The sequence below is a fragment of the Tyto alba genome, unplaced genomic scaffold (assembly GCF_018691265.1).
Source record: "Tyto alba isolate M040663 unplaced genomic scaffold, T.alba_DEE_v4.0 Super-Scaffold_20, whole genome shotgun sequence".
Lineage (NCBI taxonomy): Eukaryota > Metazoa > Chordata > Aves > Strigiformes > Tytonidae > Tyto > Tyto alba.
This window is the reverse complement of record NW_024881283.1, coordinates 8,525,334-8,542,158: the sequence shown is the minus strand read 5'-3', so window position 1 is coordinate 8,542,158 and position 16,825 is coordinate 8,525,334. Positions and strand designations below refer to the sequence as shown.

General features: G+C 59.9%; 3 protein-coding genes across 6 annotated transcripts; all 3 read right to left on the bottom strand.

Annotated features, from left to right (window-relative positions):
• Nucleotides 1-459: 459 nt before the first annotated feature.
• IQCC (IQ motif containing C) lies at nt 460-4,444 on the bottom strand. The gene is made up of 5 exons (XM_042793565.1): nt 3,741-4,444; nt 2,970-3,113; nt 2,110-2,449; nt 1,809-1,927; nt 460-1,425 (listed from the first exon to the last, which is right to left on the bottom strand). Exons 1-5 carry the CDS (start codon nt 4,329-4,331, stop codon nt 1,384-1,386), a joined length of 1,236 nt encoding a protein of 411 aa, XP_042649499.1. The 5' UTR covers nt 4,332-4,444; the 3' UTR covers nt 460-1,383.
• CCDC28B (coiled-coil domain containing 28B) lies at nt 4,074-8,057 on the bottom strand. Of its 4 annotated transcripts, XM_042793569.1 has the most exons (6): nt 6,126-8,057; nt 5,779-5,897; nt 5,306-5,501; nt 5,037-5,194; nt 4,795-4,949; nt 4,552-4,672 (listed from the first exon to the last, which is right to left on the bottom strand). In XM_042793569.1, the coding sequence occupies exons 3-6, from the start codon at nt 5,458-5,460 to the stop codon at nt 4,589-4,591; spliced, it is 552 nt and encodes a 183-aa protein (XP_042649503.1). In that variant the 5' UTR covers nt 5,461-5,501; nt 5,779-5,897; nt 6,126-8,057; the 3' UTR covers nt 4,552-4,588. The 4 variants fall into 4 exon arrangements, with proteins under 4 accessions (XP_042649501.1, XP_042649503.1, XP_042649502.1 ...); XM_042793567.1 differs by lacking the exons at nt 4,552-4,672; nt 5,779-5,897 and adding an exon at nt 4,074-4,150; XM_042793568.1 differs by having other exon boundaries at nt 5,306-5,897.
• A 97-nt stretch (nt 8,058-8,154) lies between these two features.
• TXLNA (taxilin alpha) lies at nt 8,155-16,636 on the bottom strand. The gene is made up of 11 exons (XM_042793564.1): nt 16,465-16,636; nt 15,065-15,216; nt 13,636-13,974; nt 13,049-13,140; nt 11,887-12,057; nt 11,351-11,545; nt 11,047-11,166; nt 10,743-10,817; nt 10,124-10,216; nt 9,601-9,696; nt 8,155-9,207 (listed from the first exon to the last, which is right to left on the bottom strand). Exons 2-11 carry the CDS (start codon nt 15,180-15,182, stop codon nt 8,857-8,859), a joined length of 1,650 nt encoding a protein of 549 aa, XP_042649498.1. The 5' UTR covers nt 15,183-15,216; nt 16,465-16,636; the 3' UTR covers nt 8,155-8,856.
• Between the last annotated feature and the right edge of the window lie 189 nt (nt 16,637-16,825).

Below are 16,825 nucleotides of genomic sequence, written 5' to 3'. Positions count from 1 at the left end.
GGCGTGACTGGCTGTCTCCATGGACGCAGACCCAGCGGGAGGAAGTTGTGGGCCTGTCTGGAGGCCACATCAAACAACCTGCAGAGCACCTTTCTGTTTGAGAACCAGGAACCACGCAGCTCTTTCATCCTCAGACACCGAGCACTGTGAGCTCCCGCACCAGCCACTGCGGCCACCAGGCTCAGATTAACAAGCCTGGGGATGCAGGAAGTGCCGGTATCTTTCTGGCACCAGCTCATGTCCCATCCAGAGCAGCACTATCCAGAAGCTCTCACCCCCCTTGCCATCACTTGCTACCTGCAGGAGAAGAGCAATGGATTTCTGTCCTGTGTGTATTGGACAGACATCCACATCCCAGCAGACAGACCACACTTTGCACTGAACAGGTTGCCATGGACTCATGTGGCCCTGCCCAGAAGGTGGCAAGCCAGACAGGAATAGACAGGTTCAGAAACGACCTTCAGGAAAGCTTTTTATTCACAAACAAGTCAGCATCATCGGGAACAGAAAGATACATCTGCCGCACGGCAAAAGTGAACGTTCAGTCAGCAGGAATGCAGAGTGTTTGCACAGAAGACTTGGGGTTACAGTACGGAACCACAGCACCACGTGGGAAATCCCTCTCTGAGGGACCTCAAATGCCCCTGAACTAGAGCAACATACAAAGCGCCAAACCCCGCAAGCCTGTCCTTGCTCCCTCAAGCACCGGTCCAGGTGATGCTGCCACACAGAGAGATATTACCACAGCCAGACACACGAAGGTGGGAACCAATCCTCATCTCCTGAAGGTCAGGTTTGATGCACCATCGCTCCCCACCAGCTGCACAGGAAAGATAGGAAACTCTCCTCTTAAGACTTCAACTAGGTGTTCCCCAAAGCCTACCAGGAGCACGTGGAGATCCCAGATATTGCAGAGCTGTCCCAGATACCCAGCTCAGATACGCGGTTCAGTGGAGGAGAGCTTCTTCCAAAAGCACCTGCTGCCTTCAGGCATTTTAGTTCCAGCACAAGCGATCAGATGTCAGAAAGCGCCTTCTGTAAATGACAGTCTTCCCAGCCTCAATTTTTCCCCTTGGACTGTCCAGCTCAGACAACAGAACTAGGGTTCATGTGGAAGGAGGCATCACTGCGACCCCCTCCAGGACACATAACCACCTAGGTGGCTTCACAGTGATGTTTAATCCCTGCTTTGACTAAATATTCATGTTTAAAAGAAATAAAAGGCCTTCTTGCCACATTCATCTAAAGTGGAAAACATCAGCCCGCAGGGCTGGAGCTCCCCTTAGCAGCTGCTGTCCGTGAGGTCATGCCACGACTGCGGTGCTGCAGCTCCACTGCTTCTCCACACCAATACAAGTGCCCCACGTGCTGGGGAATGCCCTCCTACAGGTCAGGAGGCCCCAGCCTCTGTTTCAGCATCAGGTACTGCAAGAGAAAGAAAATCAAGCGTTACCAATTGAGTCCCAGAGACCCAGAAGCAGGAAAGCACCCACCCTTGCAGGTTAGCCAGCAAAATCACTGCACTGGGCCAGAAGATGCTCAAGTCTCCCCTTTCAAGCGCTGCAAACAGTGGCTCACTGCACTGCCCAGTGCCCAGGTGCTGTGCAGGCAGGAGTTATAACAACGTCCCTGTAGCAGGCCAGGAGCAAAGCTTGTAGTCAGATTTAAACAGCTCCTGTTTTCCTTCCTTTTTCCTCCAAAGAAAAAAAAACAAAAACAAAAACCCAAACAAGCAAAAACCACCGCCCTGGCCGCCCACGGGCACTGGTCTGACCCACGGTTTTGGAAGAGGCGGGTCAGGCACTTACATTTTTACGGCTGACAATTGCTTGTTGCAACCACAGCAACTCCATGATCAAGTGATTTCTGTAGGACTGGAGACCAGAGCGAGTTCGAGGAAGGTCCTTTATGTCCTCAAGTGGAATTTCTGCAAAGAAATGGAAGAACAACCTATTACTAGAACAAAGATTCAGGTTGCACCTACTGTCTCTCCCGTTCTGATCTCTCCAAGACATTCGCAAGGTTTTGGTTCTGCAAGGACCTTCTGTGCCCCCCACACTCACCCCCAGCTCACTGGGACCACGCTGCGCACCCGCTCCCGACTCTTACCCGGGCAGGCTTCAAGGGACTCTGCCTCCAGAGCAGCACTGCCCCACACAGGGGATACGCTGCTGTCGTTCTGCCAGTCCTCGCTCTCTGCTGGGGCACTGCAGCCCTCCTCAGGGCGTTTCTCGGCATCGGCCCCAAGATCTGGGGGGCTCGCTACCTCACCTTCACCCGCGGAGCTCGGTTCTTTTTCACTTTGCAGCTGAGCTGCAGGTTTCACACTGCTGCAGCCCCAGTCCCGTTCTGGTTCAGAGGTGTCCAGCTCCTCCTGCGTTTTTTCCGCACTGGCCTCGTCACTCAGTACACCCTCCTGCAGACCTGAACGCTTCCCTTGAGTTGGCTTCTAAAGAGGCAACACGCAAGAGATTGAAATATGAGGAAAAGAAAATATAAAGATCTGAAAGGTGGCTGTGCTGCTGGCCAGAGTCTGTCCCAGCTGGACACCCGCTGTTAGCAGCACTCCTGTCATGACACCGACATGCTCTGTGTTGAACCATCACAAATTTTTTAAAGGGCTTTCCTTCCAGAAGCAGTAAAAACATCAGAGCGCTGCGCTCAGCCGCCACAGGAGCGGGTCCGGCCGCTCCGCAGGAGCAGGTGAGGTGGGTGCCCTGGGACAAGACCCGCAGGAGTCACCCGCACAGGTCAGGCTGAGCTTCACCCGGGGGAAAGAAATCCTTGGTCAGGGACAAGTCAGGGAGAGTCTCACAGCCCGGGGCTACGTAATTATTGTTTTTCATTTGGTGGAAATACGGGTTCCAGGGAATATGCTGCAAAAGTATCATCTGCCCAGTCCCACAGGCCACAGCACACACACACACCCCCCCCGACGCAGAAGCCCCCGCCCGCCCTGACGCACCGACCTGGGGGACAAACAGGGGCCGCGGCAGGAACCGTCCCCCCCACTCCAGCTGGCTCAGGTCCCCTTCGATCTCCCGCACCACCTCCTCGTACTCTGCCCGCAGGCTCCCGAAGCGCTTCCGCAGCAGGTAACCCCTGACGCAGGCCTGTGGGCGCGGGGCGGGGGGGGGTGTCAGTGCTGCCGGAGCCAGCCAGAGCCCCCCCCACACCCCATCCCACCGTGCCCCCCCCACCCCACGGGACGCGGGCTGGCGCACAAGGAGCACACAGGGCCCGTGTCTGGAAACACAGCGGGATTTAATGAGGCACCGTCGGCCAGAGCGGGGCCCTCACCCCCCCCCCCTACCCCCTAAGAGACCCCCCCCACGGGAACCCCCAGCCAGCTGTGCAGCCCCCTCCCTTCTCCGTGATGCCCCCTCCCAGCCGTGACCCACCCCCACGGGGACCCTTCCCTCAGCCATGTTTCCCCACACGTGTTCCCCCCACGGGGACCCCCCCCGAGGCATTTTTTCCCCACACGCGTCCCCCCCACGGGGGATCCCCCTCCAGCCATGTTTCCCCACACGTGTTCCCCCCACGGGGAACCCCCCCCAAGGCATGTTTTCCCAAGGACACCCTCCCCTCACCCATATTTCCCCACACATGTTCCCCCCCCCCCACGGGGACCTCCCCCCTCAGCCTTGTTTCCTCCACACGTGTCCCCCCACGGGACCCCCCCCAGCCGCGTTACCCCACGGGGACCCCCGCATCCGAGCCCCCTCGTGTCCCCCCACCTGCAGGCGGGTCACGGCGCGGAGCAGCCGCCGCCATCCCTCCGCCTCCGCCTCGGCCCGCGGCCCCAGCGCGGCGGCCATGGCCGCCCCCTCCCCGCTAACGGGGCGCCGGTTGATGACGTCATGCGGCCGCCACAGCCGCCCCTGTGGGTCCCACCAAAATGGCGGCGGAAATTGGGTGGTGGGGGGGGTGGGGTGGGGGGGGTGTTGTGTGTTGTGGGTTTGCTGTTCGCCCCGCAGGGTCTCGCTGTCCCCACGCTGCGTGACCGCTGTTGCCGCCATCGGCCCTTCCGCCGGGGGGGACCCCGGTGTGGGGCTCCCGGGGGGTGGCGGCCACCCCCCCAGCCGGGCCGGGCGCGGGGTCAGGCCGCTGCGTCCTCGGGGTCGGGGCTCTCGGCGAGGTGCAGCTTCTGTCTGGGTGCGGGTCAAGGGCAAGAGCTGCGGGGACGCGCCGTCCCCCCCGCCAACTGCCATCACCGTCGTCACCACCATCACCATCATCACCAGCATTAACATCGCCACCATCATCACTCCCACCGCCGCCATCGCCATCGTCACCGCCACCACCACCATCGCCATCATCACCAGCATCACCACCCCACCACCTCCACCACCGCTGTCACCATCACCGTCATCACCATCATCACTGCCACAACTGCCATTGCCATCACCGTCATCACCAGCATCACCGCTACCTTCGCCATCACTACCCCACCACCTCCACCACTGCCACCACCACCACTGCCACCATCGTCACCACCACCACCACCACCATCATCGCTGCCCCACCACCGTCATCACCATCATCACCACTGCCACCGCCACCGCCACCATCACCGCCATCGCCATCACCGCCATCGCTGCCACCACCGCCGCCGTTGCCCCCGCCCCGCACCCGGCCCAGGATACATGGAGCTGCTGAGCTCCTCCAGCTGCGGGAGGCAAAGGCAGAGCCTGAGGCGCCGGCAGGGAAGCCGGGGACGGCGTGGGGGGGGACACGACACCCCGGCCACAGCAGCGGGGCCGGGCAGGGGGCGAGGGGAGCGACGCTCACGTGTGCCAGCAGCTGGTCCAGGTTCCTGTCGGCTGCCGCCTTCTTCTGCTCCTCGGGGAGCTCCTCCACGCAGACGTCGAGACCGAAGTGGAGCCGCGCCAACTTCTCCTGCATCTCCCGCACGTGCTCCAGCTGCTCGAAGGAGCACTCCTTCCCTGCGCCCGTGGGCAGGAGCCGTCACAGCCCGCCAACCCCGGCTCCCCAGACCCCCCCCCCCTCCCCGGACCCCCTCAGCCCCTCACCGAAGGCCTGCAGCTTTCCGGAGTGGAAGTCGCTGAGGAGGCTGAGCAGCCCTCCCTCCATCTCGCAGACGTCGGAGACGTCGGTGAGGAAGCTGTGCTGCAGCGGGGCCCCCCGCGCCGCCCCCGCGCCGCCCGCCCGCACCCGCTCCTTGCTCGCCCTGCGTGGGGAGCGGAGAGGGTGGCATCGCCCGGTCACCCCACCTGGCCCCGGCTCTGGAGGGGCCGTGGGGGGCCGGTGCTCACCCCCCCCCCCCCGCGCCGACACTGACCGCCTGAGCCGGGCGCGCTGCCTGGGCGAGGGCAGGGTGGGCAGCGGCAGCGCGAAGGACGTGCTCTTGCTGGGGGGCAGCGGCTGCGGGGGCCCGGCAGGTGCTGGCTGGGCCAGGAAAGCCTTGGGGCTCCGCTTCTTCCTCCGATCCTCCATCCTGAGGGGTGCGGGGGCACCGGGACAACCGGGCAGGGACCCTGTGCAGGACGGACACAGCTCTTGGCAGCTCCTTCCCCCTGTGGGGTCCCTGGAGAGGACGCGTCTGCCCCTGAGCTGGCGGGGATTGGGGTCCCCCCCCCAAAGGGAGCAGCACTCAGGGCGGTGCCGTTGCTCCTGCCCCAGCCCGTGGCGCGGCAGAGGGGCCCCCCGGGACCCTCAGGGCAGCAGCGTGCCGGCCACGGCCACAGGCGAGCCGCAGCGGGGTACCACGGGCTGCGCCGCGGCGGCGGGGGGGCTGAAGGCAGGAGCCCGGACCCTGCTCCCGGCCTCCGGCTGCGTTATCCCGGCGTCTGCGCTGGAGCGGGGAAGTCGGGGGCCTGAGCAGCAGCTGGGAGCTGCCGGCCTGGCCTCAGCTTTCCGCGTCTTCCCCAGCGCTGCAGAAAAGAGGATTTCAGCCGCGCGCGCCGGGGCCGAGTGACCTCGGCTGCCCTCGGCGAGAGCGGGGCAGAGATTGCGGGGGGGGGGGAACCCGTCACCCCCGAGGCACCGGCCCGAGCAGCCCCCTGCCTCAGGGCCCTTCGTGGCGGTGGGACGGGGCTGCTGGCGGGGGCTGCGGGAGCCCCTTTGTCCGCAGCGGGCGGCCGCGCAGGGCGGGGACTGACCTGTGCCAGGCCCCGGTCCGGCCTGCGGTGCCGACCCGGCTGCGTCCCCGAGCCCGCCAGGCACCCTGAGCCCTGCCAGGCGCCTGTCCCGGAGCCCTTCGGACACCCCGAGCCCCGCCGACCACCCGTCCTGCAGCCCCGGGGCTGGGATTTGCATTTAAAGGGAAAGGGAACTTCCTCCGGCGTGTCCCCGGGGCGGTGGCACTGCCGGACACCGGCTTTGGGGGGGGAGAGGGCAGGATCCGGCCCCCGGTCCTGTGCAGCCCGAGCAGGCACAGCGGGGGTCTGCCGGGGGTGACAGGGTCCCCTCCCACGTGGCTTCCCCGGCAGAGCTGGGGTCACCATCTGCCACCCCCTTCGGCCGCCCCAGACCCCGAGTGCCCCCGGCGTCCCCGGACTCGCGTGATCCCAGGACCCGCCCCGGCAGAAACCGGCCTCACGCCGGGGCAAGATCAGACGAGTCCCAGCCCCGCAGCGAACACAGAACTGAGCGTGGCTGCTTATTGAATTCATTGCTGGACTTTAAGCCAATCTTGGATATTTTGGAGCCAGTGCAGATGCTGCGGGCTGGCCAGTTGGATCCCACCAGGGCCAGGACGCACAGGGCAGAGGGGCCCAGGGACAGACCCACCCGACCTTCCCCCGTGGTGGGGGAGTCCCGGCCCCGCTGGGGACACGGGGCCGGAGCCCCAGGGGGAAAGGGAAGCCGTGGCCAGTGGAGGCTGACGTGGCCACCCCACGGCCCAGTGCCCCAAATCCTCACTCCCCAACGTGGCCTAATGAACAAAAAACAAGAGGCGGCAGCAGCAGCGAGGTTGGGTGCAATTCTGTTGGTACGAAGGTACATACAATAGCCCCAGCAGAAGTTATCTGTACCATAACAGTGAAAAGAAAAAAAAAAAAGGTGGTGGTGGGGTTTGATGACTTGCTGAGTTTTTTCTTTCACTGAAAGAGCAGGAAGAGGAGTCCAGAGCCCAACTGCAGCCCTCGCTGAACCCGGCTGCTGGGAACTGGGTGGTCCCACCAGGCCAGAGCTACATTCACTTGCTCGGGGGGCTCCTCGCGGCTCTGTGCGGAGGCAAACGCATCCCTGGGCTGGAAGAAGCAACACTGACAGCGAGGGGCCGGACGGCAAAGCCACGCTCAGCTCCAGGGAACACGTCCCAGTGGATGTTCGACCCCATCTCTGCTGCAAACAGGCGCCGTCGTTAGACCTGAACGTGCTGGAGGCCCCGGGGAGGGATGGGGACACGGAGGCAGCTCCCGTGGGCTGTTCCCCTGGCAGCGGGGCAGGTCCTTCGTGAGGACGGAGAGAAGGTGCAAGAGCAGCTGCGTGGCCTGAAGAGAAACCAAAGCTGCTCGGCTGAACACATCCACTGTGAGGAACGGCCCCGGCCGGCGCGCCTCAGCTTCAAGCAGAAGGCAACACTGAAAATAAAGTCTGTCTTAAAGAGAAGCTGCAGCAAGGTCTCCATGCAAGTAGAGGTCTCGCAAAAGAATAGCTACAAGATTTGAGAAACTAAGGAGGAATCCCCCAAGCCCTGCGCCAGCAGGTCCCACGTCTGTCCACAAACCCCCTCCCAGCACAACAGGGTCCTTTGGGCGAGCGCGTCACCCAGCGGGCAGAGGCCACAGGGACCCTCCTGGACACAGCGGCCCTTGGGAGATGCTCTTCTGGGAAAGCAGCAGAAAGGAGAAAGGGGGGTGCTGGGGGAGCCCCCAGTATGGCCAGATCGAGGGCCCACGGGGCTCTGATGCTGCAGAAGGGACCAGCCCCCAGCACGGTCCTTGTGCTGGCCCCGGCGATTCGGCTTAAGCAGCAGGTCGTGGGGCAGATGCGGGTTTTATCCACCCGCAGCCCCGGCTCCCTGGACACCTCTGGGATCACCCGCTCAGCCCCGAGGGCTGGGTCAGGGAGGTGCTGACTGACACGGGGCGGGGGGGGGAAGAGGAGCTCGGGCGGAACCTCCCCGTCCCCTTGCACAACTGATCACACGCGCTTGTGTGCAACACACTTGGGAATTAGACCTTTGGATTAACTGTTTAATACACTTGTGCACATGTGCGTATAGCAAAGAGGCAACTGTGAATCATAAGGCTATTGAGACATCGGCAGGTTCTGGGAAGAGCAGAGGGCCCGGGGGAGGCCTGGGTGAACCGGGCACCCCCTTTCTCTGCTTCTTTTTCTCCCCGTTCAATACACAAACCCCACAGAGAGGGGAAACGGCCTCTTCCACCCTCATTCGCTCAGCTCTCACCCAAGAAAACAAAAGCAAGTCCGGGAGCTCCCTCCTGCCTGAGGCAGAGGAGGGAGAATCGCTTCAGTTCTCCCCGGCTCGGCCCGTTTTCTGGTGCTGAGGGTGGAGGCGGCGCCGCACGGCTGCTTCCCCGAGCTGTGCTGGGCCCTGGGGGAGGTCTCTGAGTGAAAGGGACGATCGGTGGAGGCTCCATATATTAGTTATTCACGCACACGCAGGGAGGTGGGTCATTCTAGTTTTCATATATATCCATATATAAAGTGTACGTTGCCCTGCACATATTTTATATATCATATCATATATATATATATATATAAAATTTTAAAAACCCTCCAAAAACCTAAGCTAGGAAATCTCACATCCCCAGGAGGGCCGTCCTCTCGCGCCCGTCCAAGGACCAGGAGAGGGGCGTCCGATCGACTCTACGGAAACATCCGCGTCACCCTCCCTCACCCCGCGCGCGCGGGGGGGGCTCAGTCACCGCCCCGAGTGCCTTCCTCAGTCCCGCTCTGCCCCAAGGCTCCTATGCTCAGTTCTCCCAGGCTCTCCGCAGGATCCGGGCTGCGCGGCGGCTTCCCTGAGTGAAGGCAATCCTCAGCCAGGCGCTGCTCTGCTGGGGCGACCCCCGCCGCCGCCTCGGAGCCGTCCCGAGATGGGTCCTTCAAAGGCTCCGCCAGGTCCGTGTCTGCCCGGGGCGTGTGGGCACACAGGTCCTGCACCTTCTTATTGAGGTCGTTGCGCTCCGTTTGCAGAGCTCGGCACAGTTTCTCCAAGCGTTGGATTTTCACCTGAAGCCCCTCTAACTCTTTGTCCCGAAGGGTTTTCTGCAAACAGAGAGGCAGTTTAGACTCCACCACACCGGGGACAGAGAGGCAGAAAGGGAGAGAGACGAAACCTAAGGGAAGCTCGAGGGGAAAATACTTGCGACCAAACAAACATTTGGCACTAAAGAACCTGATGCTATCGTCACCACTTCTTCCTTCCTTTGCCCCCACAGAGGCCAAGAGCCGCTGAGACTGACTGACTGCTCCCACGCAGCTCTGCACTAATTAACCATCACTCCTGCCACGTGACAGAGGGCTCCTACCAGCACGTACAGGGAAGAAAAATCAAACTGAAGGGAAAACCACAACCCCCCGCTGCCCCCCCAGCTCACAACACATCACCCCGCGGGTCCAGCCGCCTGCCTCGGCGCAGGGCAGCCAGAGCCTCCTCACCTCCTCAGCCATCTCCAAGAGAGCCTTGTTGCTGCTCTCCCAGCGAGAGCGGTACATCGTGGTCTCTTTCTCCAGCTTCTTGATTTTCTTAGTCATCTATGGAATCACAGTGACAAAAAGGGAACAAATAAGCCAGAGGCAGAGTGCTGCGGTCAGTTACATCTCACGTGTCCTCAAACAGGCACCCACTTTCCCAGTGGAGACGAGACTCTGCTGTCCTGGGAAACATCTCCTTGGCTCGCTGCAGTCAGCTTCACCAGTGGGAAACACTGACCAGGTAACAACAAACCAGGAGACGCGGGTAGCGCTGCTTGTTCTGACACAGGTGGGACACAGAAGTCACCGTGCAAGGGCGGTATCAATCTTCTGTGAGCAGTCGGCTCGTGGCTGATTTTAAAACCAGCAAAACTAAACAAAACTACAGAGCTGTGGCTCTTCCAGCTCGCAGAAGCACTGAGGGGAGACGGCCAGGCAGGGCCTCCAGCCCACGCAAGCTCTGCGGAGCGGCACGAGTGTTACCCACCTTCTCCATCTCCTGTTTAAATGTCGTGAACACTTCACTGCTTTTGGAAAGGGTGTTCTGGAATTCTTCAAACTTCTCTGTGTAGAGAGCCAGCTGCGGGGAGAGACAGAGTTACAGCTCCTCACAGCTCACCACGGCACCTCCCGACAGCCTTCCCCAGGAGAGGGGAGATGGCACCCAAGGACTGAGCCACTTATCTTGTGACCAGACTTTACAACAAATTGGGAGCACGAAGCTGCTCTGCCAACATGAAGTACTGCAGAATGTGGAAAAATTCTTTCCTAGGGAAACATCCTCAGAGACTGATGTGTTCTGCAAACATCTCCCGGCCTTGGCAGGGCGCACTTGCTGGGTCTGATTCAGCAAGGTATGATCACACGACTGCTCCCAGCGCTGGGAGATGCACAGTAAAAACCAAGGCCCCTTTCTCCCAGGAGGCAGAATTGCTGAAGCAAGTCTCAGCTCACATTGTGCTGACACAGGCTCACCAATACTAAACCCAGGAGCAATCCCACCCCTGTGTTCTCGAGATTAAGGAACTTTGGGCTGTTCCCTGCTTAGGGAAGAAGGAAAAAACCAAACAAATAACCAGGCTGAGCACACAGACCAGGTAGCTCACCTGCTGCTTGAGATGGGTCTCCTGCTGCTTCATCAGCTCACACATCCTCTGCGATTCCACAGCTTCCTTCAGCAGCTGGGGAAGAGCAAAAGCAGTTACCTGGCTGCCATCTCAACATGCCCCTGCACGGCTGGTGCTTGGCCTGGAGACAGCAGCGGGCTGGGAGAAACACGGAGCGCAGAGCAGGGCTCCAGCCTTGCTCCGGTTTGGGCTCTGTACTCAGGGATCCAGCAGTAACAACTCTCCGCAGAGGGACAAGGCAAAAAGCAAAGCGCAACCGTTAGAGAACCGCTCTAAGACTTACGAAGTCCTTCTCCCGCTGATGTCTCTCCTCTGCCTCCTTCAGCATTTCCTGTGCCTGCTGGAGCTTGGCGTCCACCAGCTGCTGCTGCAGGTCCTTGTGTTTGAACACCTTATCGATGTGCTGCCACGGGAACACCACCAGTCACTGACACGCTCAGCCCGGTCCTTGCTGCCCAGGCAGCGACCTCGGGGGAAGATCCCAGAGCCCGGAGGCCCCATCTCCCCTCAGGCAGCAGAAACACGCTTCACAGGGCGGAAGGGATGTGCCAGAGCAGCTCTGGCCCGGGTCTCCCGCCCTGACCCACCTCCTCCCGCAGCTCGTACTGCTCGATGAGCTTCTTGAGCCTCTCCGCCAGCTCCATGTTCTCCTGGCGCAGCTTGGAGTTCCTCTCGTTGTGCTGCTCCATCTGGAGCTGGATGTCGTTCAGCGTCACCTGGAAGTGGGATGTCACCTCCTTCCGCTTCTCCTCTTCCTCCCGCGCACGCTGGACACCCTCCTCCTGGGTGAGGAGGGCAGAGACACAGGGGACAGGTCAGCCTCTGCGCTGGGCAGGGAGGGGAGCAAACCGCCCAAACCGTGATGCTCTGAACCTGCCCAGCCTCCCACTGTTGCTTATATCAATCAGGTGGGGACTTTGGGCCTTTCTCCAGTGAATATACCCCGAAATAACACTCAGGCACCGTGGATAATTAATTTTGCTGTTAAGCCATCAAGCGCTGCCCTGGACGGTAGATTGCGGGCAATCAGCCGTAAAGGTAAGTTTGCCAAAGTGGCTCACAGCAAGTGATCCAGGCGCTTGGGATGAAGCAGCTCCTGGAATAGCACCCGGGAGACACTTGCCTTGAGGGTGCGGTTGTGTCTCTGGAGCTCGCGGCACAGGCTCTCCAGCTTGCTGCGGGCCAGGATGGCCTTGCTGTGCTCGCTCTGCAGGTGGTCCTTCTCTTGCACCAGCTGCGTCTGCTTCTTCTGCAAGATCTTCATCTGTTTCTGGGAGTTACGGTGCTCTTCCAGCTAGGACAGGGGAGCAAAGGGCACAGATGCAGCAAGACTGACCAGGGCAATATGCTGTGCCCTGATGAGGGGACACGAGGATCGAAGAAGTGCTTTGAGAAGAAGGTAAGAGCTTTGTAACACAAAAGGCGCCATTTGTGAGCGGAGGAGCACTGATGCTGAGCCCAGGGCCCCCTGGACAGGGCCTTTCCCCTTCCCAAATCCCTGTCCTGCTGGAATCCGAGACTTGCACATTCATCCAGCACCTCCACGTGCACGTTGCTCAAATGGAGCAGAGGGAAAACCCACACACGTGCACCTGGGACACACACAGACAGTCCCACAACTCTCCTCTGCACCAAATCCATGCACAGAAATAGATCTGTGCCTTAGAATTAGCTTTGGTTAAACGTGGCATCAGACTTTGTGTGTGTCGTGTGGCTGAATGTGTGCACACAGCAGCACAGTGACTCTGCCACACACACATTTCTTGCTAGGAAATGATCAACAGAAATGCAGCGGCTGAGTGGTGTCGATGGCAGATGTATCTGTGCGGTCTCCTGTCACCGCTGGGCCTGCCAACTCACAGCTCAGCTCTGCCTGCAGAGATCGGGACGCGCAGGCTCAGCAGAACAGAGCTGGCCACACTAAACTCCTGGGACAGGATGGGCAAGACATGCAGCTTCCACTTTAGATGAGCAGAGAGAAAACAGATCTGAAGTCCACTCAGGCGCAGATTTGCCAAAAATACGCCCGTCCATGCTTACACTTCTGCAAACAACAACGCCTGGCTGGACCAAGCAGAATCTGTCCTCTAATATTCGGATGACCAGCACTGCAGAGATCCCAGAACATACACTGCAAAGCTACATGTGTGATCCTGGACTGTCCCTCTCAATATCAAGAGGAAAAAAATCTACCGGCATCTCCTGCCTCCTGAAGCAGCTCCCGTGCTCCCTGCGGCAGTGTCCTCCCCCAGCCCAGAGCCTGGAACGAAGAAACAAGCACTCACCAGCTCAGCGTATTTCTTGCACAGTGCTGCTAGTTTCTCTTCTGGCGTGCTCAGGGTGTTCAGCGTCTGCATCAGCAAAGTGATTTCTTTGCCTGGAATGAGACATGGAATTAAAGTAATAAGTAAAGTAGAATCATTTACGCAGAGTTCTGGCTCCTAACGGCAAAAACAGGAGAAACAAAGCAGGTCTCACAGCCCCGGGCCAGAGCTACCATCTCCAGTGCCTTCTCAGGACTCTGCCCCACAGATTTCACCACATCCAGTGGGTGAACAACTGAAGCAGCTGGGGAGAGACCTGATTTTCCGAGCAGGAAACCACCACTGAGCGGGCTAGAGAGAATTGTGTCCAGCAGAAGAGAAATCCACAGGATTTCAGAGGCTGCAGCAGCACCCAGGAGCAGTCAGTGCCTTTGCAGCACTTGGTACATTTCCTCACATGCCACAAATCACGATGCTGTGTCGTTCCCAAACACTGCTGCACATCACACCCCCGAGGTTGCTCCGAGGGCAGTTAGTGCAGTATAAAAATCAATGTCTGCACGGAAGTTTTCAGGCTGGCAGCACAACCGGAGCAGGGAACCTCTTACCTAGGCCCTTGGCTTTCTTCTTTTCCTGAGCCTTCTTCTGATCCCGCTCCCCACACTCCTCGCCGGGTCGAAACTCCTCAGTCCCCTTCGTGCTCTCCTTCTCCCCGTTCATCTCGGGGCCCCCCGTCTCCTGGTCGCCGTTCCTCGGGGACTCGCTACGACACTTCTCGGTTTCCTCCGTCTCCGTGGGCTCACTCTGTCCGCCGTCCTCGCCTGGACCCTCCTGGCTGGCATCCACACAGTATGTGTTCAAGATGTCCTCAAGCTGTCTGCTTAGCTCTTCGGAGACGTCACGCACGGCAGGCCGGGAGGACTTGGTGTCCTCCTGTGCAAGAGGAGCTGTGGGAGAGCAGAACACAAAAGCGTGAGACTTCCCCCACACCGTCTATTCTCTGGTCTCTACAAACACAGGGTGAAGGGAAGGTTCCCTGAGCACCCCACTGCACCAAGGCTGGCTAAACTTCCAGCAACATAAGCTGCTTTGTTCTGGCTGCGTCTCCAGCCAGCTGCCCTGACAATGGAGGTGCATTCCTAACAGCCTCCCTTTTGATCACAAGAGCATGACCAAGCCCCTGACATCTGTCAAGAGCAAAAACTCCCCCCTCTCCCCACCATCCTTTAACGAAAGCAGGTTGTGCGTGAGCTTTCCCTCATAGGAACTGCCTGCTAACACCCCCAGAGCCAGGCTTTTTAACATTACAATAGGTTTTTAAACCTCAGTTAGCCTCCCTCCTCCCGTATAAGAGCAGCTGTACTGCCTCAGACCAAATGTATCTTGTCCCCAACAGCGAACACTTAGGGAAAGAGCAGGCAACGCATCCTCCTGCATGCTTCTTTGCTTCCAAAGTTCCTCCAAACGAGAGACTTACAGCAGCTGGATATTAAACTAACTCTACTTGTTGTGCATTTCCTACATCCCACATTTACTGAGCATCAGAATACAAAGCAGGGATCATTTTAACCAACCACCTACTCTACTAGACCTGGTTTTCGTCTTCCAGAGAATAATTTTTATGAGTTGCTAATAACAGGGCAGGTCACTCAACATAATGCTGCCCGAAGGAAAGAGCTGTCTGACATTTTCTGAATGGGACCTTCAGGGCCTAAGCAACAATAAACAACCCATCGTTTTCAGGTAAGAATCAACTCCGTGCTTTGGTCAAGAAGCAGTAACTACTTCAGAACTGTTGTGACTATTTCAGAACACACAGAAATAGGAAGAAACTGGGATTTTCTGCCCTGGAAATCACAGCTGCTCTTATACAGGTAAAAAGAACTGGATACAACAGGCCACCCTCATACAGAGAAAGCAGCACCCTGAATCCTTCCAGGCTCAAAACCCACTCTCACACATTTCCTGTGCTGTGGGGGCTGTCGGTGCTCCTGCCAGCCACGGGCAGGGCCCGGCACACCCCAGGGGCCTCCCCACCTTCCAGGGGTGCTGCGGCCTCCGGCGAGTCGCCCTCCTCCAGCACCAGACCGCTGCTCATTTTGGAAGAGCCAGCAGGCCGCAGGGCTGCTTTGGTCTCACCGCCTTGGTTCTTCATCGTGACCTTTCCCCCTGCTCAGTCCTGACAAACCCTAGAGAAAGAGAAACAGTAACTACACTTAATTTCAAGTAACAGTTTGGAGGATTTTAGGAGTCATCAGCCTGGACTGGGAAGGAACTTGTTCTCAGCAGAGGCTGCTGCCTGCAGCTCTGTGCTGAATAAACCATCATTCTGTTTTCAACTTGCACCTCACCGCAAACGTCTCCATATCAGGACAACTTCTCTTCCAGCTGAGGAGAGCTGGAGGCAGCCTCTCCCGACTCCCAGCCAGCACGCAGTTTTCCTGATCTGCTGGGCACAACCTCCTCAGCCCTGGCTGCCCTTCCCCTTGCCCCCACCGTGTTTTACTCTTGGTTTTCAACACTTGGAGGGGTCTGTGCCCGCTGACAGAGAAACCCCCTCCCTGCGCCGGGGGACCCGGAGGAAGGTCAACACCCGCTAAAAGCACATACCTGGCTGAGGAAAGCCGGCGGCTCCCTGGCAGAGCTGGTGCTCAGCACTGGAAAGATTCACCAGCACCACCACGAGCCAAGTGAGGCCAAACCCCGGCTCCTCGCTCCTCACCCTCTCTCCCTCCGCAGGGCGTGTGTGTTCTCACCCTTCCCACCCGCACCCTCTGCTCTAGTTGTGACGCTAATTACGGAGAAGCAGCAGCAGATGCCTCTAGTCTAGAGGCAAGGGATTGTTCCACGAGAAGTGGAGAACCGCTTTTTTTTTTTTTTTTTGCAGCGGTTACGCAGAGAGCTCGGCTTTTCCTCCGAGAGCAGCCCGGGACGGGGCTGACGAAGGAAAAAACGTAAGAGAAAATTAGCAGCGGCTGCAGCCGAGCGCGCGTGTCACCCACCCACACGTGGGCGGGAGGCCGTGCCCCGTCCCACGGCCGGGCTGGCAGCACCGCTTCGCGCCGCACACATTCCCCACAGCCCCCGGCGCTCCTTTTTCCCACCGCTGCCGTGAGAGCAGCGCAGCTCCCCGGGGCTCCGACAGCCCCTCGGCACCCCCCCACCCCCCCCCCCGGGCTCCCCTCACAGAGTCCCGACACGGCCCCGGCCCCTCATCCTCCCCCCGCCAGCTCCTCCATCATTAATAGCTTTGCCCCATCCCTAATTAACACCGACACACACAACCCCCCCGCCCGTCCGCCCGTCCGTCCGTCTCCCGTGCCCCCCCATTAGTGCCCCTGTCCCCATTAACACCCGCGTGACATTAAAAGCAGACACCACCCCTCCCTCCCCCACCCCCCAAAAAAAAAGGCACCGCAGTGACATCATGCACGCACCCCCGTGGCGTCAGCTTCAGCGGTCTGACGCAGGTCTCCCTTCTCTCCTCAGCCAATCAGCGCGCAGCACTCGGCGGCACCCCGGTACATCGGAGGGAAGGGAGGAGGATGAGGAGGAGGATGAGGAGGAAGGTGCCGGTGCCGGTGCCCCCCGCGCCCCGCCCGCCCCCCCCCCCCCGCGCTGAGGGAAGCGGCTCCGGCCCGCGGCCTCCCCGCGGCTGCGCAGCGCGCATGCGCTGAGACGCTACCCGCCCCCGCCCAATCAGCGGCGGGGCGCCGCGGGGCCTGCCGGGAAAGAGCGGGGGGCAGAAGCGAAGCGGCCCGGCCCGGCGGACTTACAGCTCCCGGCAAGCCCCGCGGG

What these genes read in the sequence shown, in the direction of transcription:
- IQCC (XM_042793565.1), bottom strand. Translation starts at nt 4,331, where the DNA reads ATGCTGGTGATGATGGCGATGGTGGTGGTGGCGGTGACGATGGCGATG. An exon ending in GCGCCGTGACCCGCCTGCAG is followed by an intron (nt 3,114 to 3,740) that starts GTGGGGGGACAC and finishes CCGCGCCCACAG; the next exon opens with GCCTGCGTCAGGGGTTACCT. An exon ending in CAATTGTCAGCCGTAAAAAT is followed by an intron (nt 1,426 to 1,808) that starts GTAAGTGCCTGA and finishes TTTCTCTTGCAG; the next exon opens with TACCTGATGCTGAAACAGAG.
- CCDC28B (XM_042793566.1), bottom strand. Translation starts at nt 6,282, where the DNA reads ATGCAAATCCCAGCCCCGGGGCTGCAGGACGGGTGGTCGGCGGGGCTC. An exon ending in CGGACCGGGGCCTGGCACAG is followed by an intron (nt 5,502 to 6,125) that starts GTCAGTCCCCGC and finishes CGTCCTGCACAG; the next exon opens with GGTCCCTGCCCGGTTGTCCC. An exon ending in TGGACCAGCTGCTGGCACAC is followed by an intron (nt 4,673 to 4,794) that starts GTGAGCGTCGCT and finishes TGCCTCCCGCAG; the next exon opens with CTGGAGGAGCTCAGCAGCTC.
- TXLNA (XM_042793564.1), bottom strand. Translation starts at nt 15,182, where the DNA reads ATGAAGAACCAAGGCGGTGAGACCAAAGCAGCCCTGCGGCCTGCTGGC. An exon ending in GAAGAAAGCCAAGGGCCTAG is followed by an intron (nt 13,141 to 13,635) that starts GTAAGAGGTTCC and finishes GTCTCATTCCAG; the next exon opens with GCAAAGAAATCACTTTGCTG. An exon ending in AGACCCATCTCAAGCAGCAG is followed by an intron (nt 10,217 to 10,742) that starts GTGAGCTACCTG and finishes CTCTCCCCGCAG; the next exon opens with CTGGCTCTCTACACAGAGAA.